The following is a 17,125-nucleotide window of genomic DNA, read 5'->3' on the forward strand; positions in this document are numbered from 1 at the left end:
CATTGCAGCTTGCTTCATGTCCCAGCAAATCTGGCTTTCAGCAAGGTGTCTGCATTGAGAGCCACCTCTGAAAGCCTGTTTTTGAGAGCATGGGAGTGTTGTAGAAAAAATTTGGGGAAAACGTTGAGGGACCTGTGTGTTCTCATAGGGATTTTTCTATCCTAAATATGATAGAGTAAGAGCGAAAAAGATTTGAGAAAATGAAATGTATAATAAGTGGGTTTGTTTTTAATTAACTATCAAAGGCCAAACTGGTTAAGCCATTGTTATATTAATTCTTTTGATGTCATAACATGAGTTTCCGTATTTTCTTCAAATTATATGCTTGAGGGATTTGCTCTTTAACCATGAGGGTGGCGTCGCAAACATGTAACTGTCTGAAGGGAGCCATGCATATCTAGCTGAACCTTTGAGTTTATCCTCCAAAAGACTTATGTATTACCCCATCTACTGTATTTAGAGAGGTTCATCTTCTGTGTTTAGATAGAAGCTTACTTGAACAGCCAAGTGATTTGCAACCTTTAAAAAATACGAAACACTGCAGTAGTCTCAAGCTTGGGGTGTTTCATTTTATTCTGGAGAAGCCTCACATGAAGAAGAGAAAGCAAAGCTTGGTACGCAAAGATTAGGCCACACTGATCCGGAATTTCTCCTGTCTTATGAAGCCATACAAAACTTCCAGTTCTTGATGTTTATCAGAAATACATATGAGTAGTATGAATACGTATTTTCCATGTTGGAAACTTGGTTTCACAATTTAAAGATTTTGTTTGTTTGGGTTTTGTGTTTTGTTTTGTCTTAGTCTTGTTGCCATCTGATAAGAACCAGCTAATGCAATTTACTGTGACTTACCCAGGTAGGTATTTAATCATTAAATATCTTGAAAATTTCAGATGTGCTTGTCAACTGTAAAGATGGTGTCCTAAATTAAATACCATCTGCAGGAATTAATGCCCTTTTCAGTAGACACAAAAAGCTTTGCTATTGAGATCCATAAACCTCTTAATCACATTTGTTGCAGAAGTTACAGTTTATGAATGTATAGTTAGATTATTCAAATTTGATTTCTCCCTTTCTCCTCTTCCCCCTGCGCTGTGATTGGTTTTCAGTCTCAAGATCTAATTTTTATCTCTTTGGAAACTGGTTTCTCTGAAGTAGTTTTATAATTTCTGGTATCTTTCTTGCTTGTTTATAATTGTCACCTTTCCCCTTTCTTGTGTATCTCTTCAACTTGTTTTTCTGGTTGGCTTTATGCAGCAGCCAAAAGGTAAAGGGGTCATAGCGTTTTGATTGAAAAATTGGTTCCTTTGAAAAATTTGAGATAGCAATGCGGATGCTGTATGTAAAGTCTCTACTTTGAATGACAGTCTGGTGTGAGCCAAACACTAGAGCCTAGTTCGACATAATCGCATGAAGGCCTAAGATTTGCACTGGGACATATCCCTTGAAATATATGGTTATATAAATGACTCCAAATGTAAGTTGGGCCGAGTAATGTGTGTATATATATAATCCTGAGTTGTGTGGCACTGTACCTATACTGGTTCCAGTTTGCAAGTTAGTTTCTTACTCTTAGCTTATGTCTTTAATCTACACTGCAGTGTTGGGTGTACACCTACGTTTGTTTCTAGTATAAATAAAATCCAAAGATCCGTCTTTCTCCATACTGCTTATTTCAGTGTATACTGCATGACTGTTTTGCTCAAAGAATTGTATTGATAGTAAAGGGATCCTCAGCATTATTTTTTCTTGTCTGTCTTGTCACAAAGACAGGTGATTTTGGGGGGCTTGACTCAGTTGGAAATAACTGGCACTTTCCACAGTCACTTCAGAAGAAACCTAAGTGGTGAAATAGAAGTTTGCGGACAAAGATAATTATTGTGGTACAGCTTGAAAACAAGGCAATTGTTTTCCAGTTCTACTCATCCTAACTGTATGAATTTTAAATTTTTTTCAGAGTCATAAAATCAATATACGGACAAACGGAGGCAAAGTAATTGGTCTTGGAACGCTCTGTGGAAATACAGATATTCATGCTACAGAGAAGGGTGTAAGTAAGAAGTGAAACTGTTCTCCAGTGGATATCACTAGTTCAGCTGGTGTGTTGCAAAATAACAACCATCCTTCGGATCATACATGTTCTTCAAAATTTAATAATCATTGTTGCTTAATTGTCATTTAATTGTTAACTTAACTTTATCTGTGTTTACACTATCTTATCTTATACTTGGTTTGGAGTCGTAAACAGGCTCCACAAAAAAAGTAATGAAAAGCATGTGAGCATTTCATCAGCGCAGAGCTTGTAGGATATAACTTAAGCCTTTATTTGTTCTTTAATAAAAAATGTAATATTCCTACAAGAAGTTTGTGTTCTTGTGCAAAATTATATAAATCAGTTTTACATGCTAATGCATCTTATTACGTAAAAAGAAAACTTACAGCAGATTAGTTAATACAATGTTAGAAGTACATACAATTCACTGGCCTAAGTTAGGTAGACCCTCAAAACAGACTTAAATTTACTTTGCTGATATTTATGTACTTGAACTCTGCAATAGGCACCTGAGCGTTAGTGTCTCCTGAGTAGTGGCTGGATGCTCGCATGTGTGTTACACTGCCAGCATTATATGGTCATCAAAGCTGAAGAGTGGAAGGTTTTATGTCTTCGCAGCTGAGGAAATTCAGGCTCATGTAATCCTGTTAGGAGAGATTCAGAGAGAAGTACCTTGAACAGAAGAACAATCCAAGGAGGCAGTAGCATGTTTTTTTCAGCAGATGGCAGTGTGAGACAAACATCATACTGTGCTGATTCTGCCCTCCTTCCCCCCGCCCATGGTAAGAAAGCAAACCGTAGTCGATTCTCCTCTGTTCTTTGGAGCAGTGTAGAACTAGGCCCTACGTAATACTCTAGCTTTCAGACTCAGTCTGGTTCTTGGGTTCAGTTTGAATGGTGAGGTATCATAATGAGAAGGCTTACTAGATCAGAAACATTGCTTTATGAATACGTAGAGCGAAGTCAGGTCTGGAAGTAGTTTGTATGCATGCAGCACTCCGTCAGAATCGATAAATGCCCAGCACTGGGAAGAATCAGGAAAAACGTACGGGTAGCTCTCCCTCACTGAGGAAAGAGTTAAGCCCCAGCTATAAGTCCAGGAGTCCAAACTCACCTATATAAAGTACCATTTGGTGCTATTGTGCAGTTTATAAGTTGGATTCTGACATCGCATACCACTTCATGCTGTAAACCAAGTAATCTGCCATTAGATTGGTGAAAAATATCAACATTAAATTACCTGCATTTCTTTGTATTGGATGCTAGCGATCCTTTTTATGTACAAAGGAGCCCTGAGGCTGCTGTAGCTGAGCTGTGTGTGTGTATACATATGTACACACACACATATGCATACACAGTATGTTTCTTTAAATGAACATTTTTTTCATCCTAGCATGACTTTCCAGCATAAAGCAGTGATTAAAGTCTGATTGTGGCATGCCACGTTGCTGCCGCAGTTCTGACTGATCAGCGGTGCCTTTGGGACTATTACTAGTTCATGGAGTTAGGATTGGTCCTAAGCCACTAGCAGCCACAAGGAATGGAAGAAGGCAGAGGTGGTTTACAGCCGCCTTTACATATTCACAAATATGGAACAGATGGCTCATTGTTGAAATTCACATTAATAAGCTTTGCTGTATAGTTAGAAAGGAGAGTGTGAGATTTCTTTTCTCAGTTGACCACTTCTGCTAGTAATCAGTCTGCCTTACATCTCCCTTGTGTGATTGTATGAGATGGTTCTTCCATCAGCAGTAGTCATCACTATGTAGTTATGGCTCTGTCAGCGTTTGTTATAAACCAGCGTTGTCAGGAATTCTTCAGTCCCCTCCTGGACAGGGGGAGGATGTGGTGGAAGACGCTAAACACTTCAGAAACAGGGAGGATTTTTTAAGGGGGAAGAATGGTGCATATACTCATCAAATATTTGAGCAAGGCTAGTACAAAAAACGAAGCTAAGAAGTATGTGAGGAAGGAGTTGATTTACTTAAACGCAGCAAGACATTAGTTTTCATCTTGAAAATGTGTTCAGGTGCAAAAAACAATTCAGTCTGATTTATGATGATAGATTTTTTTTTTTTTTCTTCTCCCTTTTATAAAGGGTAAGGAAAAACTGAGAGAACCTGATCATGTGGTCAGTGTCAGTAACTGCAACTCCGAAGACCCTACCCTCAAGGGAGGGAATTTTCCCAGAAAACCTTTTGGATGAAGGGACAAAATAATCCAGTTTGTTTAACCGGGGAGTCAGCTAGTTTATGCCACGGGGACTTTTGTATAGCGCTTATTTAACTGAGCCAAACACTTGCATTCTGCCAGAAATTCCTGAAAGCTAAAGAATTTGGAATTGAAAATATATTTAGTCTCAGTGAAAAGTCGCCCTATCTAGAGTACTTCTTAGTCCTGGACTTGAGCAGTCTGATTTTCATCCCTCCCCCATCACAGATTTTTAGTTCCTCTGAAACAACTGTTTCTTGTATTGGTAGGGCATTTTGTTTGATACTAATTAGCTGCCTTGGTACTTAGTTGTTATTATGTATTACAATGACTTGCTTATTGCTGCACACTTACAAGAAATGTAGTTGATGTTGGTAAGCAAAGTGAATTGGCAAGTGAGTGGGGTTTCTGTTGGTTTTTTGTTTCTAATAAGGTAGCTCATAGTGGAGAAACAAGATAAATATCTGAACAGGATCAGAACTTGCACGCTGTGGTAACAAAGGAAGCTTTTTGGGCTTTCCTTTCCTTGTTGAGGAAAGCACCTAGGCAGGCAGTCTGCGCTTAGATGATGTAGACATTTCCTGTTTGTGTTTTTCCTGAAGTGTGGCTGCTTTTGTTCTCATTCTCTTGGTAGCAATGATGGCACTGCGAAAATTGTCAAGGTACTTTGCAGGATGAGTAACTCTTTTGAATAGGTTTAGATAGTAGAGCTTAAAATGACGCTGGCATTTCTTTATTTGTGGCCTTGGCTCTGTACCACGGAAGTTTTGCTCTTTGCCATCCCTTATGCCAGCGGCTGAGGGAGCTGCAGGGAGCTCCGCCAGAAGCATTCCGAGGGCGGACACAATTTGAACTTATATTTGGTAAGCTGTCTGCTTTGTCTAATTAGAAGCATCAAAAAACTGAAAGGTTGAGTTGCTGTCGCTTCCAGTATAGTCAGGTGCCATAGCTTCAAATTATGCCTCCTTCATATCATTATTTTTGTTTATTATTGATCCTTAGATTCTGGAGCATAGTTCCAGGCCGCAGCATCTATAAAGATTGTAGAATTACAGATATGTGTAACACAGCACTCTGATCACCTGAGTGATCAGTCTGATCTTAGAAGTTAGTAATACATCATGTAAGAAGTCTTAAAGCAATAGCCCATGATGCAATCTTATAACTTAAGGTATAAAGGCAGCATAAAGCTTAGTATATGGATTGGTAAGATCACAGCATGCTTTGGCTTTAGCATAGTCAGTACTAAGTCAATCTATTTAGCTCACATTTTAGGACACAATATTGCATGAATTCTGTGCGATATTAGTTGCTGTATTTGTCAGCATAGCTCTTACTTCAGCCATAGCATACCCTTTATATCAGGACTTTGGAGCGTTCTGGGGAAGCTGCCTCACAGCTCTCTTCTGCTGTGCTTATGTGGTGATGATTTCACCATTTTTTTTCTCAGTCAAGGTTTTTGAGCTTATTTATGCCATTTAGTCCCTCTGACATGAAAGGGATGAGACTCTAGCTGGCAATCTTGCATGGCAGAGGTGAAGGATGAGAACCACCTTTTTAGACTGGCATTTTTACTTTCAGAAAGCCTTGTACATTTTAGTTCTTTGCGTCATATTTTCAGTGGTTACAGAGAAAGGTAACACTGGAAAGGGCAACAGATATTTTTTTTATTACTTTTTTTCACAGGATGACAATGTTAAAATGACAAATTGGATCTCAAGATAATTTAACGTGAGGTGCTGTTTGAACTGGAAGGCGATAAATCATTATATGGCGAATAATGATTTTGCACAGATTCACCTAAAGTCAGTGTGAGCAAATCAAAAATCTGTTAAATGAGACTTAAGTATGAGCTATTGCATGACTCCATCATAAATCAATTTTAACATGGGAAGAACAGTATTAAATTCTTATGGTAGCTACACGAGAACGTGATTTGTTTTGTTATTATAGGCTCAGGTTAGTCGCAAGACTGGTTACTTGTACATAGATCGTGTTCTCATATCTACCACCTTTTTACTCCTCAAGTGCATCAACAGTGCAACTTTCCAAATCTCTTTCTTTCTTTTAATTTTTATTGGAGGGGGAAAAAAAAGAAATGGACATAATCCCTGTCATTTTCCAAGGCTTTGTATAGCTTGGGTTTTAGTCCAAAACTGGAGCCCTGATTAACCAAGGTAAGACAAACAATTATGCTGAGAGAAAGAGCAGCTGTGGTTTATTTTTTATTTTTTTAGTTGTAAGCCTTTGCCAAAGCTATGTTCACAAAGTGAGCCAGTTAAGTCTGCATAAATAGCTACAGAGAACAAGAAAGGCTGTGGTTTTTTTGGTGTTGGTCACAGTAAAGTGATCACCAAAGCAGTTAAGTGTCATAATCACATGTGAACATTAAGTCCTAGTTATTAAGACCACAAACTTTTTTTTTAACTTTTCAAAAACGAAGTGTTCTGATTGTTTTAAAAATAGTCACGATATTCTTTCACTGTTTCACTGTTTCTGAGTGTTTGATTTTTTTCACCTCTATGATGGAGGTAGTAATTCATGGGAATGTTTTAAAGATTTACTAACTTGTTGGTTAGAGCTGGGTAAAGATGTTAAGCGTTTTGGTTTTTTTTGTCTTGTGCAGTTTTTAACTGAGAACTCAATTCTATTTGTTTCACGCTAAAGCCTGCTCTCCATTTGTTCTATCTTTAGTAATGTTACTTCTTTATGCCTTTTCAAATGGGATGACAAGTTTTCCATTATGTTTATTTAAGCTTATTTCTCCTAGAGTGTGAGTATAGAGAAGCTACAGGGGACTTCCATCAACATATCCACTGAAGATGGGCTGCTGAAGACTAAGTATCTCTACGCAGAATCTTCGTCTCTGTCTTCAGTAGCTGGTGATGTTCTACTGGGAAGTGTCCATGGTAAGATGGAAAAGGAAATATTGTCAGAAATTTAGTCATTGTGAAGGTATCTGTGACGTTCATAATAACGAAAGGACTAATGTTATAGTGTATCACCAAATCAACTGTGGGTATGTGAGCAAAATAAGTCAATGTTGGTGAGAGGCTGAATCGATGAGGATTAGCTTACCATATAGCGTGCATAGCATAGTATTTATTTTTAGAACAATTTCATAAGTGCACTTCTTGTGGAATAGGGAAAGGCTTATGTTATAGAGGAAAAAATATATCACGCACGCTCAGGATGTGTATTAAAATGTTGTAAAATTAAACACTGAAAACTGTATTTAAAAAAAGAGGAGGAGGGGAAAGGGGAGCAAAAATGCTTCTTCTGTCCCCTTGCTTTTTCTTCATTAGCAAAATTATCACATCCAGCTCCTTTTAAGGCTTCTGGTAGAATTTGGTTATATCTGGAAGTTTTTGTTAGAAGTGGTCTGTGTATATGCCGGCACCCTATAGTAATAGAATGATGACAGTTTCTGTTCTTCATGATGAAAGACATATTCTTTAATCCTTCTACTGTTCTTCATCAAGAGCTAAAACTAACTTGGGCGTCTTTTGTGTAAATAGTAGTCAGGACTGGAACCTAGTGCGTAGCTGTAATTTAACAAAATTGCCACTGAACTATGTCTATGCTATAATGTGTTTGGCGATTTTCCATTAAGTAAAACAAACTCTAGGATGTATGAAGAGTGGGCGTGAGGTTGGTATGAGTTCCAGGCTTCTAGCTCTGCGCACTGAAAACAATTTGCTGCAATTTCATGTTTTTAATCTTGCTTTAGAAAAGAATCTCCTTCTTTAAAGGAGCAGCTCCGTTGTGGATGTATAGTAAGCTGGAAACTGGTTTCTACGCTTGCTAGTTACAGTTCATTTCAGCATATGTAGGCAAACTGAAGTTGTTGTTTGTTTTTCTACCATGTAGACTGTATTACTACCAGTATTTTAGCTGATAAGCCGGCTTTTCTAACATCCAACGGATATAATCGTATTGCAGAACGACCAGTTTGTGAGTGTGTTCATGCCTCTGTAGGCATCCAAAAGTTTATTTTTGTTATCTCAGTACAAAAATGAAATAACAACAGCTGTAGGTAGTTACTTACCTCTTAGTAATTCCTCATTATAATTTCACTAAAGAACAATGTGAAAACAAATGGAATTGTGTCCAAATTATACAGACATTTTTGACATGACTTCAGGGTTATTTTCATAGCTCTTTATTAAACGGGTCTGGAGCGCCTAACGTTGTTTTAACTGTTTCTCTTAGAAGAATTTGTACAGCAAGATTTACTTTGTATTTCTAGTCTAGAATATTTCCTGCAAAACATCATGCCCCTCGATAATCTTTCAGTAGTAAGACCAAATATTGTTAGACTTTAAAAGTTGTATATTAGTGGAAAACATAGAATGTTACTGTAAGTTAGAAAAACTAAATTGGTCACTCTCACTTGAAGTGTTTGCCTCACGAAGTACTTCAGTTTTATCCTGTTTGGTTTGTAAACACTTGTGGGCCTGATTGCCCAAGAAACGATCTGTCCTAGTTCCCTGTAGCTGAGAGCTAACTCTTTTCCTCTGCTGTCGCTTTAAAAACAAAACAAAACAAAACAAAAACGTATCCTAGTGTAAACAAACTACAGACAAGAGGTTGCCTAAGCCTTCTGGTTTTAAAGATGAGTGCATGTTGCGTGCACTGCCTGTTTAACAGTACTGAAATTGTCTGATGTTCTTGTTACAGAATGGAAATTTCTGTCGTGGTTTCTTACAGAGTATCTGTATCACTGATAGCATGATGAGTACAAATAGTATTTGAACGTTTAATTTTGTATTAAAAATTAACTCAATTTAAGATGTCTGCCAGATTTCATTCCTTCAGCCAGTGTGTAAACTGTGTGTTTGTGTTTTACTAGTAATTAAAGAACTTACGCGAGCTTAAGATTTACTTAAGGATATTTTTCTTAAACCTTTTCATTTTTAAAGTAAAATGGAAATGTATAATTCTTACTCCCACTGAAAGACTATTAATAACCCAAGCTTTTTCAAAATAACAAAGCTTCCATATTGCAAACAATCACACTTTTTAATGGAAAAATGTAACTAACCGGCATCTTCAGTCTAGCAGTCTTATTGGCAATATTCAGAAATGTACTGTTCCCAATTAAATCTCAGATCAGAGAGCATTAAAATACTTGAGGTGCCCTAAGAATTGAGGATCAAGATCTCTATGGAAATATCAGTGAGTACACAGCGCTTTTTTTTTTTTCCCAGTAGTCCAACCCACAAGTGAGGAGAGTAAACAATCCCAGCTGAATTTAGTCAGTTTTTGAATTTAGTCAAGGAGAAATTAAGTAGAGATAAGAGAATACGCATGTAGGCATTCTTAATTCCTCTTTTGCATGCTGCATAGTTTTAGTGTAAATGAGTAATGCATTATTTTGAAGAAACTGGTTTTGAGTCATTTTAATCAGCTTCTGTAGCAGGCATTACAGATAATCAGATGCCGTTGGGCTTTCTAGTTAACACTTGAAAAACAAGACGACAACAGCTCTGAGGCTGAGAAATATGCTATCGTATCTAAGGGCAAAAACATTAGTGAAACTCCTCTCCATGGAGGGGGGGCACGGAGGAGAAATAAACAGGGATTTAAACTGCTCTTCCTTTGCAACAGTGCCAAAGCCTTGGACTGACTTGCTTTTTTTTTTTTTTTTTTTTTTTTTTTTTTTTTTTTTTAAAGCATCGCAGAATAATCTAGGTTGGAAGGGACTTCTGGACATCTAGTCCAACCCCCGGCTTAAAGCAGGGTCAACTAGAGTGGCTTGCTCACGGCCTTGTCTCTCTGAACTATCCCCAAGGACGGAGATTCCACAGGCTTTCTGTTCCAGTCTGGAATTACCCCTATGCTGAAAAAACTTTTCCCTTAGATTGAATCATCATTTCCATTGTGGCAATTTGTAATCACTATCCCTTTTTTGCTGCGTGCCCTCAGTTATGGTCTGGCTTTCTTCCCTATACCCTCCCTCAGGAAGCCAAAGACCACAACAAGATCACCCCTGAGCCCTCTCTTTTTAAGGCAGAACAAATTCAGCTCTTCAGGCCTCCTTTGTGTCGTGTGCTCCTGCCCCCCAGGCATCCTAGTGCCCTGCTCCCACCTCCCTTCAGTGCTTCAGTATCTTTGACTGGGGAGCCCAGGACTGGACACAGTGTTCCTCATGCAGTCTCACAAGTGCTGGATAGAGGGGAATGATCGCTTCCCTCTGCCTGCTGGCTATACACATGCTAGTGCAGCTCCGTATGCACTTGACCTTCTTTGCCTACTCATGCTCAAGTTGGTGTCTGTCAGGAGCCCCAGGTCCAGGTCCTCATCTGCTAAGCTGCTTTCCACGTATTCGGCACTCAGCTTTTAGGATTGTTTTGTTTCAGATGCAGGACTTGCTATTTGTCTTTCACCTTTTCTTATGTTGTAGTCAAGTAAAGGCTTCTTCATTATGTGAGAGTTGCATGGGAAAATATAGGTATTGAAGTAACTTTATATATTTTACACACTGATTTTAAGATATAGGAAAGACTGAACACGTAGCTGCCTTATCCCGTCAGTAACCTGAATAAGGCAAAGTAGAAAATATGCAATGTGCAGAGGGAAGTACCTTACGATGCTAGAGCTCAGCACTGCATAGTTCTTTCCCAAAACAATCTGACATACGGAAGTATGTTCCATAAGCTTCAGATAAGTTTCTGACCAGTACTGCTGTATAGAAAGTAGGACTGGGAAAATGAATTTTATTGTAGCTCCTTTCTATGCACTTCTCTAGTCTAATCTGATTCAAATTTAAAATGGAAAGTCAAAGCAGTGAAAAGGTACATGGTTGTTTCTTTGCTTTTCTGCATATCAGAATAGCGCCATCTCTCTGAGAATCATCAAAACGACATAGAAGGCTCTGAAATAGTACAGTGTAAAGTGATGCCTTTGTTTATATCCCCAAAGCTGTACCTTGCCCTTGGCCTTAAACTAACCCTGACTTGCAATAGAATAATTTCAAGTTTTACATTGTTTATGGAGAAGTAAAGCTTATAGGTGATAGGAAAGACTATACTTCTACACTACTGAACTCAATTGCAAAGGATAGTCAAACTAGTAATTTCTAGTCAGATCTTTCTCTCTTGCCCCAATGTATCCAAAAAAGAATTGATTAGCTTAAAACTGTAAGTTAAGTGTTGATGGCACAATTACATGACCAAAAGTATGTTTTTATGCATAGGCTGTAGACACCGCAGGTCACAGTACAGCAGGAAATTCCTGTCTGCTTTAAAGCAGCTTCTCTTCTAGCTAAATATTTGGGCCGTGCCTATCACCATAATACGTGTGAGCATTCTTAGTCATATCTGCCATGTAAGTTTAAGATTAACAGGAGTTTGGTCTCTAAGTGTTTAATGTTCTTCAGGGATCTGTTTAACAAAACAGAAAACAAAAAATGAGAAAAATGAAGAACAGACCAGCGGGGCTGTATTCAGACCCTGTGTACTGTAACTTCAGCTCCATGGCAGTTGCTAGTTTACAAAACTCTAGGATTTTTGGTTGTTGTTGGTTTTACAGCAATAAGTACTAGTAATGGAAAGGGAAGGAGGGAAGACGGGTAAGCACAGAGCGCACATACCTTTGCGTGGGGAGAGGGAAGGGAAAAGAGTAAAGCCAAACCTCTTTCAAGTCTGTTGAAAATTGCTTTTGTTTCAACTCTGGTATGGAGAACCACTAAATATTTTGTACAGGATGTGCTTGGAACGATAAGTATAAGACTATTGACAGCAGGCTGCTTTTCTAGCTTCCAGTCCCTGGACTGCTAAGACGGACGCTGCAGGTCATACTGACGGAGTGCACTCCACCCTGATGTCTGTTTACTGCTACTGTGTAATTGCAGAAGATGTTGGGAGCAGAGCTTGATCCACTCGCAAATTTTAAAGGCCTCTTCTGAAGGATGTGAACATTTTTATAAATACCATGTATTGTTAAATTAAAATTGGGCAAAATTACTGTGATCAGCCTTGTTTTTTGGTATTTTATTCTCCTGCAAAAATGAAGGAGTGACAGGAATGAACTGGTGTGGTTTAGTTTTTTCATTTAAAGCATTTTGTTGATGTAATTATACATGTCCTATGTGTCTATATATATGGAACTATCAATGTTCTACCAACTTTTTTGGACTGTTGACAGCATAGATGGCTTTTTTGCTTTGAGATGCATCTCATATCCTTTCAGTTTCTCGTGATGCCATAGGTAAAGCAGAAGAGTACTCATTTTGTGAGATTTAAGGATAAAATACTATGCTTTACTCTGAACAGGCACTGGCAAGTTCAGCAAGAGACCATTCTACATTTTGTGCTTTGTACTCTCTTTTGTTTGATGTTCTTCAGTCTGCCCAGCACACTCGCATCCTGATGAAGTCAGGGAGGGAGGGAGTAACCAGTTTTTGGGGATTCTTTAGGCAGTTGGCCAGGAAGCAGCCCTTCAGGCTAAAGCAGAAAATCCCCATCCTGAGTCTGGAGGGCAGACTTTTTCCAAACCCTCCAGGCTCGCATAAACACATGTGTGTGTCTGGACACATAGACACTGTCTGTCTGTCTCTAAGATGGATACTGTTTTGTTTAGCTGTCTTAACTCCTTTGTTACTCATCCTATTAATCTACTTCAGTCAACCATAGTGCTGTTGCAGTCATCTGAACAATTGAAGAAAAAAAAAATTGACCCAAAATAAAATAATGGTCTATAGCCTCAGAATGCCTCTCTGCTTTTCTGTCTCCCATACCCAGCCTGTGCCTTCAAGCTTTAGTCAGTGTTTTTCTTGTCTGGAATCATTTCATTGTTATACTTATCCACCTATATTGATTTTTGTTCGTTTGTAAAGCAACAGTATTTAAGTAGTATAATTTGTGTATGCTATTTTGCTTTTATAAGCAAATCAAATGTGCTGCTACAACCATAGTACTATGGTGTATATGGGATCACACTCCTTTAATCTTTAGGATTTGAGAAAACTTTTTTTTTACTTTTAACATTAAAATGCCTCTTTTTTTTTCTTTTTCTTTCTCTAATAGGTAACACCACCCTGCAGACCAAAACAGGGAGTATCACAGTAGGTAGGTTCTGCCTTATCTCTAAGATAATACTCTTCTTTCCCACTCTTCACTTCTCCTTTCTAAAAGTTAACTATTTGCCAGGAAGGAAAAAGGAGATGATTCCCCACAAGGGAAGGAGCACTTTCTAGCCCGTGATACCACAATACCCAGTGGGCTTTGTGCGTTAGACTGAGCCTAGATATCCTCGCATAGATTGAGAGAAGGACATAAAGACACGAGAAAAAAATTAAGCGTACCTCAAATGTAATCATTTTGCCTCTTAACCTTCTTCTGTTTCTTTATATTTGTTATTTGCAAAGAATAGCTTTGTTTTAATTTTGTATCATATGGCATCACGTAATCATTAGTGAACTACATAATGTGTTTAAAAAAGAAAAAATTCAGCTTCTGGGCAACTTATAAAACAGTATTTCTAAAATACTACTTTGGCCATTGTGTTTTTCATAATGAAATAACGGTAGCTCTTAAATTTTTTTTTCAGTAAATTGAGCTTTTATACAGTGGGATAACACTGAATTATTTCTATGACTTTGTATTAACTGGTACATTTTGTTAGGAAAATACTAGGGCCCCTTCTCAATTTTTTTTTTTTACAGTATATTGACACAGAAGTGCAACACTCTGGAATTGTAGTTGTTTCTCTGACAGAGAATTAACAAACTTTAGACAAGATTCAGTGTCTCTTTAATGAAATCCTGAAGGATTTCCTCTTCTGTAAATAAACATGGTTACAGACCCAAAGCTCAAAGACTTTTGCTAATGATAATTTTCTCGGTATTAAGCATCTTGCAGGAATGAGCTGTACTATTGTAACTTTTTTTTTATGCTTTTAAACAGTCTATATTAACATCCCTGGAAAATGAATGCAGTACACATTCTTATGAGTTAGTCATTAAACCACAGACTTAAATCAGGCTTGTTACTCTGTTTTTCCTTCTGTTAAATAAACTCATAGAAAATGAGGATTATTAAATAATGGATTCTTAGCACAGGGTATGTTATTTCCACCAACACATGATGATTATTTTCCTTGTTTAAACTGAGCTTGGTTAATTATTAGGAAGTATCTGATGGTTGAACTGCTTTATTTTCCAGATTTCAATTCTGAGATCATTAGTTATACTTAACCTTTTCTTAGAGAGTGTAAAACCCCATATAGTTTTTTTAAGGATTTTTATCAAAGTCAAAATGCCTTTTAAGGACCACTGGATCGACTCTTAACAACTTGAGATAAAAAAATATATATATATATTATTATTTCTTTAACGGTTTAGAAGTGGAAGCCTTCATGTATGAAGAATGTAGATCACAGTGTAGCTTGCTGGATTGCCAGATATTGACATAAATTTGGTGACAAAAATAGAAAGAGGCAGATCTGACTTTCTGGGCTGGATTTTCGTAGGCATGCAGGTACTTGTTTCACAGCAGGCTGAATGTCAGCATCCAACTCTTAATAAAGCTATTAACAAATTCGCTTTCTTCACTGCTTGAGCCTTTCAACAGCCGTAGGTTTTCTGAATTTCTACTGCTGCCTGGGCTGCAAAGGTGTTGCTGTCTTGACTAATCTGAGGTTTGGATGCTTATGCCCATCTGCAAGACAGATCAATTATTCCTTCAGTGAAGATCCTGAAGAATATGGTGTGTATTTCCAAAACAGGTCTAAAAACTTGAGGGCAACGCTGAGTTCATGTACAGCAACGCATGTAGATGAGTTCATGTTGCAGATATCCTATGCAAAGCCAAGAGGGTAAAAATTTTGTGGCAGGAGACAGTGTTGCTGGACCTTGCTGGGTCTGAGAGAGTTCAGTTCTAGAGCTTCTACCTCTCAAAGCAGAAAATAGAAAAGCTATTCTTCATTTCCACCCCGTTGAGGTTGTAATTTTATATAGATAGTAATGCATTTTATCCGTTAACTGGAAAATGTACTCCTCTCTGGACTTTGGGGATGTATCTTTAGCTTTTGAGAGGTTTATTTACAAGTCTAACTCGTAGTTGAGGTGCTGGGTGTTTTTCAGAGTATTAGCCTGGGAAAAAACAAGCAATTGTATAGATTGACAGTTCTATATTCCTTGTGTAATTCTGCATTAACATTGGAAACTGGTGCTGTTGTCTTTCACTCTTTTCTTTTTCTGTGTATTTTCATTTTGTTATACTTAGCAAGGTCTGTTTTATCTGATTTGTGTCTGAATATTTTGTATTATTTGTGTGTTAAATGTATTTTTATTTTTTTGAACACCCTGTCCAAAACTCTGCAATTTGAGGTTTCTAGCACTTGGTAGTGTTTGACATTGACATTGTTAAAATATGGAAGTAATGATTATGCTTTTTTTCTACACGGTGTACTTTGTAAGATGCTGACAAATTGTTTTCCAACCCTATACTAGAAATTTTCTACTTGGAACAAATGCTATACAGCTTTTAAATGAGTTTTTCATTTAAAAGAACTAGACCTCTTTTTATTTCTAGTTTGTTTGTAGTTAATATGGTCACTAAAAATCTTAACAGTCTTACAAAGAGTGATGGAATAGTGTGTTTTTAGTGCTAATCTCATCTTTTAAATTTTAATTTTGTGCAATCATAGGAAAACTCGGGTTGGAAGGGACCTCAGGAAGTCTCTAGTCCAACCTCCTGCTCAAAGCAGTGTCAGCTGTGAGGTCAGACCAGGTTGCTCAGGGCTTTATCCCATCTGGTCTTAAAAACTTCCGAGGACGGAGACTGCACAGCCTTGCTGGGCAAACTGTTCCACTTCTTGACTGTCTTCAAGGAGAAAAAGATTTTCCTTATATCCAGTCTGAATCTCCTTTGTTTCTGCTTATGTCTTTGTAGTGATCATCTTTTTTATGATCATTTGTAATGATCTCAGTCTCCGTTTGTTTTGTTCTTCTAACCTCTTTCTTCACCAACCCACACAGTGGAAGACCTAAAGGCTTTTGTGACTTGCTGTGACAGATTCAGTGTGTTAAGATAATTGAAAGCTAACAAAAAAGAACAAAGTTTCACCTTTGTCAAAAACCTGTGCAGCAGCTACTTAGATACACAGTTCTTTCACTTGTTCCTGTGCTTTCTTCTGTACCGTGTCCTCAAATACCAAATATATTTGAGTATACTCCTGATGCGAAGGTGAACTGAGGTGTCTGAGCCTGTCCATCACGATGCGAGTGTGGGGTCATCAGGCAATTGCCTAGTACAGAGACAGAAGGCCAGAATTTCCTTTTGAGAAGGGTTAAAACAATATGCAGTGCAGCTTACCTAGAAACTTATGTTGCATCTGTGATTTTTGCCCTGAGCATTCAGCTTTTAATATGTTATCTAGGGAGTTTTTAAATTAAAAACCCCGTTTCTGAGTTCCATTAAGGGCAGTATGGTTCCTCCTTAAAAATACTGCTCTTAGATAGCTATTTTAACACATGAACCGTGCACAAACTTGTCGCATAATAGAAATTACTTCTGTTGATACAGTCTTTGTTATGTGCTTTAGGTGTGTTATATTCCTGCCTTCATTTTAGGGGTCTTTCATCTTCCAACTTCGTAGCTCCGAACTTGGTCTCGCTTTGTGTTTTCCTAATGGCAAATACAATTCTTTCACTTGTTCCTGTGCTTTCTTCTGTACTGTATCCTTTTTTAAGCTACTGAGCTTGTCTGCTTTCTTCTGTACTGTATTTTGTACTAAACATGCCTGCTCTCCAGGCAGGCTAGGGTCAGCTGCCTTTATTTATTTATTTTTATCTCTCATGTATCAGGACATGAAAAAAATTAAAGTTTTAAAAAAAATTAAAAGAGTCCATCATTA

At 37.8% G+C, this 17,125-nt stretch overlaps 1 protein-coding gene across 3 annotated transcripts in view; it reads left to right on the forward strand.

The window, feature by feature from the left end:
* FAM185A (family with sequence similarity 185 member A) overlaps nucleotides 1-17,125 on the forward strand; it is a 42,807-nt gene that overhangs the window by 9,063 nt on the left and 16,619 nt on the right. For all 3 annotated transcript variants that reach the window (XM_068928884.1, XM_068928807.1, XM_068928967.1), the window contains exons 3-5: nucleotides 1,958-2,050; nucleotides 7,035-7,173; nucleotides 13,294-13,335. In XM_068928884.1, coding sequence (XP_068784985.1) covers nucleotides 1,958-2,050; nucleotides 7,035-7,173; nucleotides 13,294-13,335 — 274 coding nt within the window. The remainder of the gene's footprint in view (nucleotides 1-1,957; nucleotides 2,051-7,034; nucleotides 7,174-13,293; nucleotides 13,336-17,125) is intronic.

This window comes from Struthio camelus, chromosome 1, assembly GCF_040807025.1.
Source record: "Struthio camelus isolate bStrCam1 chromosome 1, bStrCam1.hap1, whole genome shotgun sequence".
NCBI classification, from domain to species: domain Eukaryota; kingdom Metazoa; phylum Chordata; class Aves; order Struthioniformes; family Struthionidae; genus Struthio; species Struthio camelus.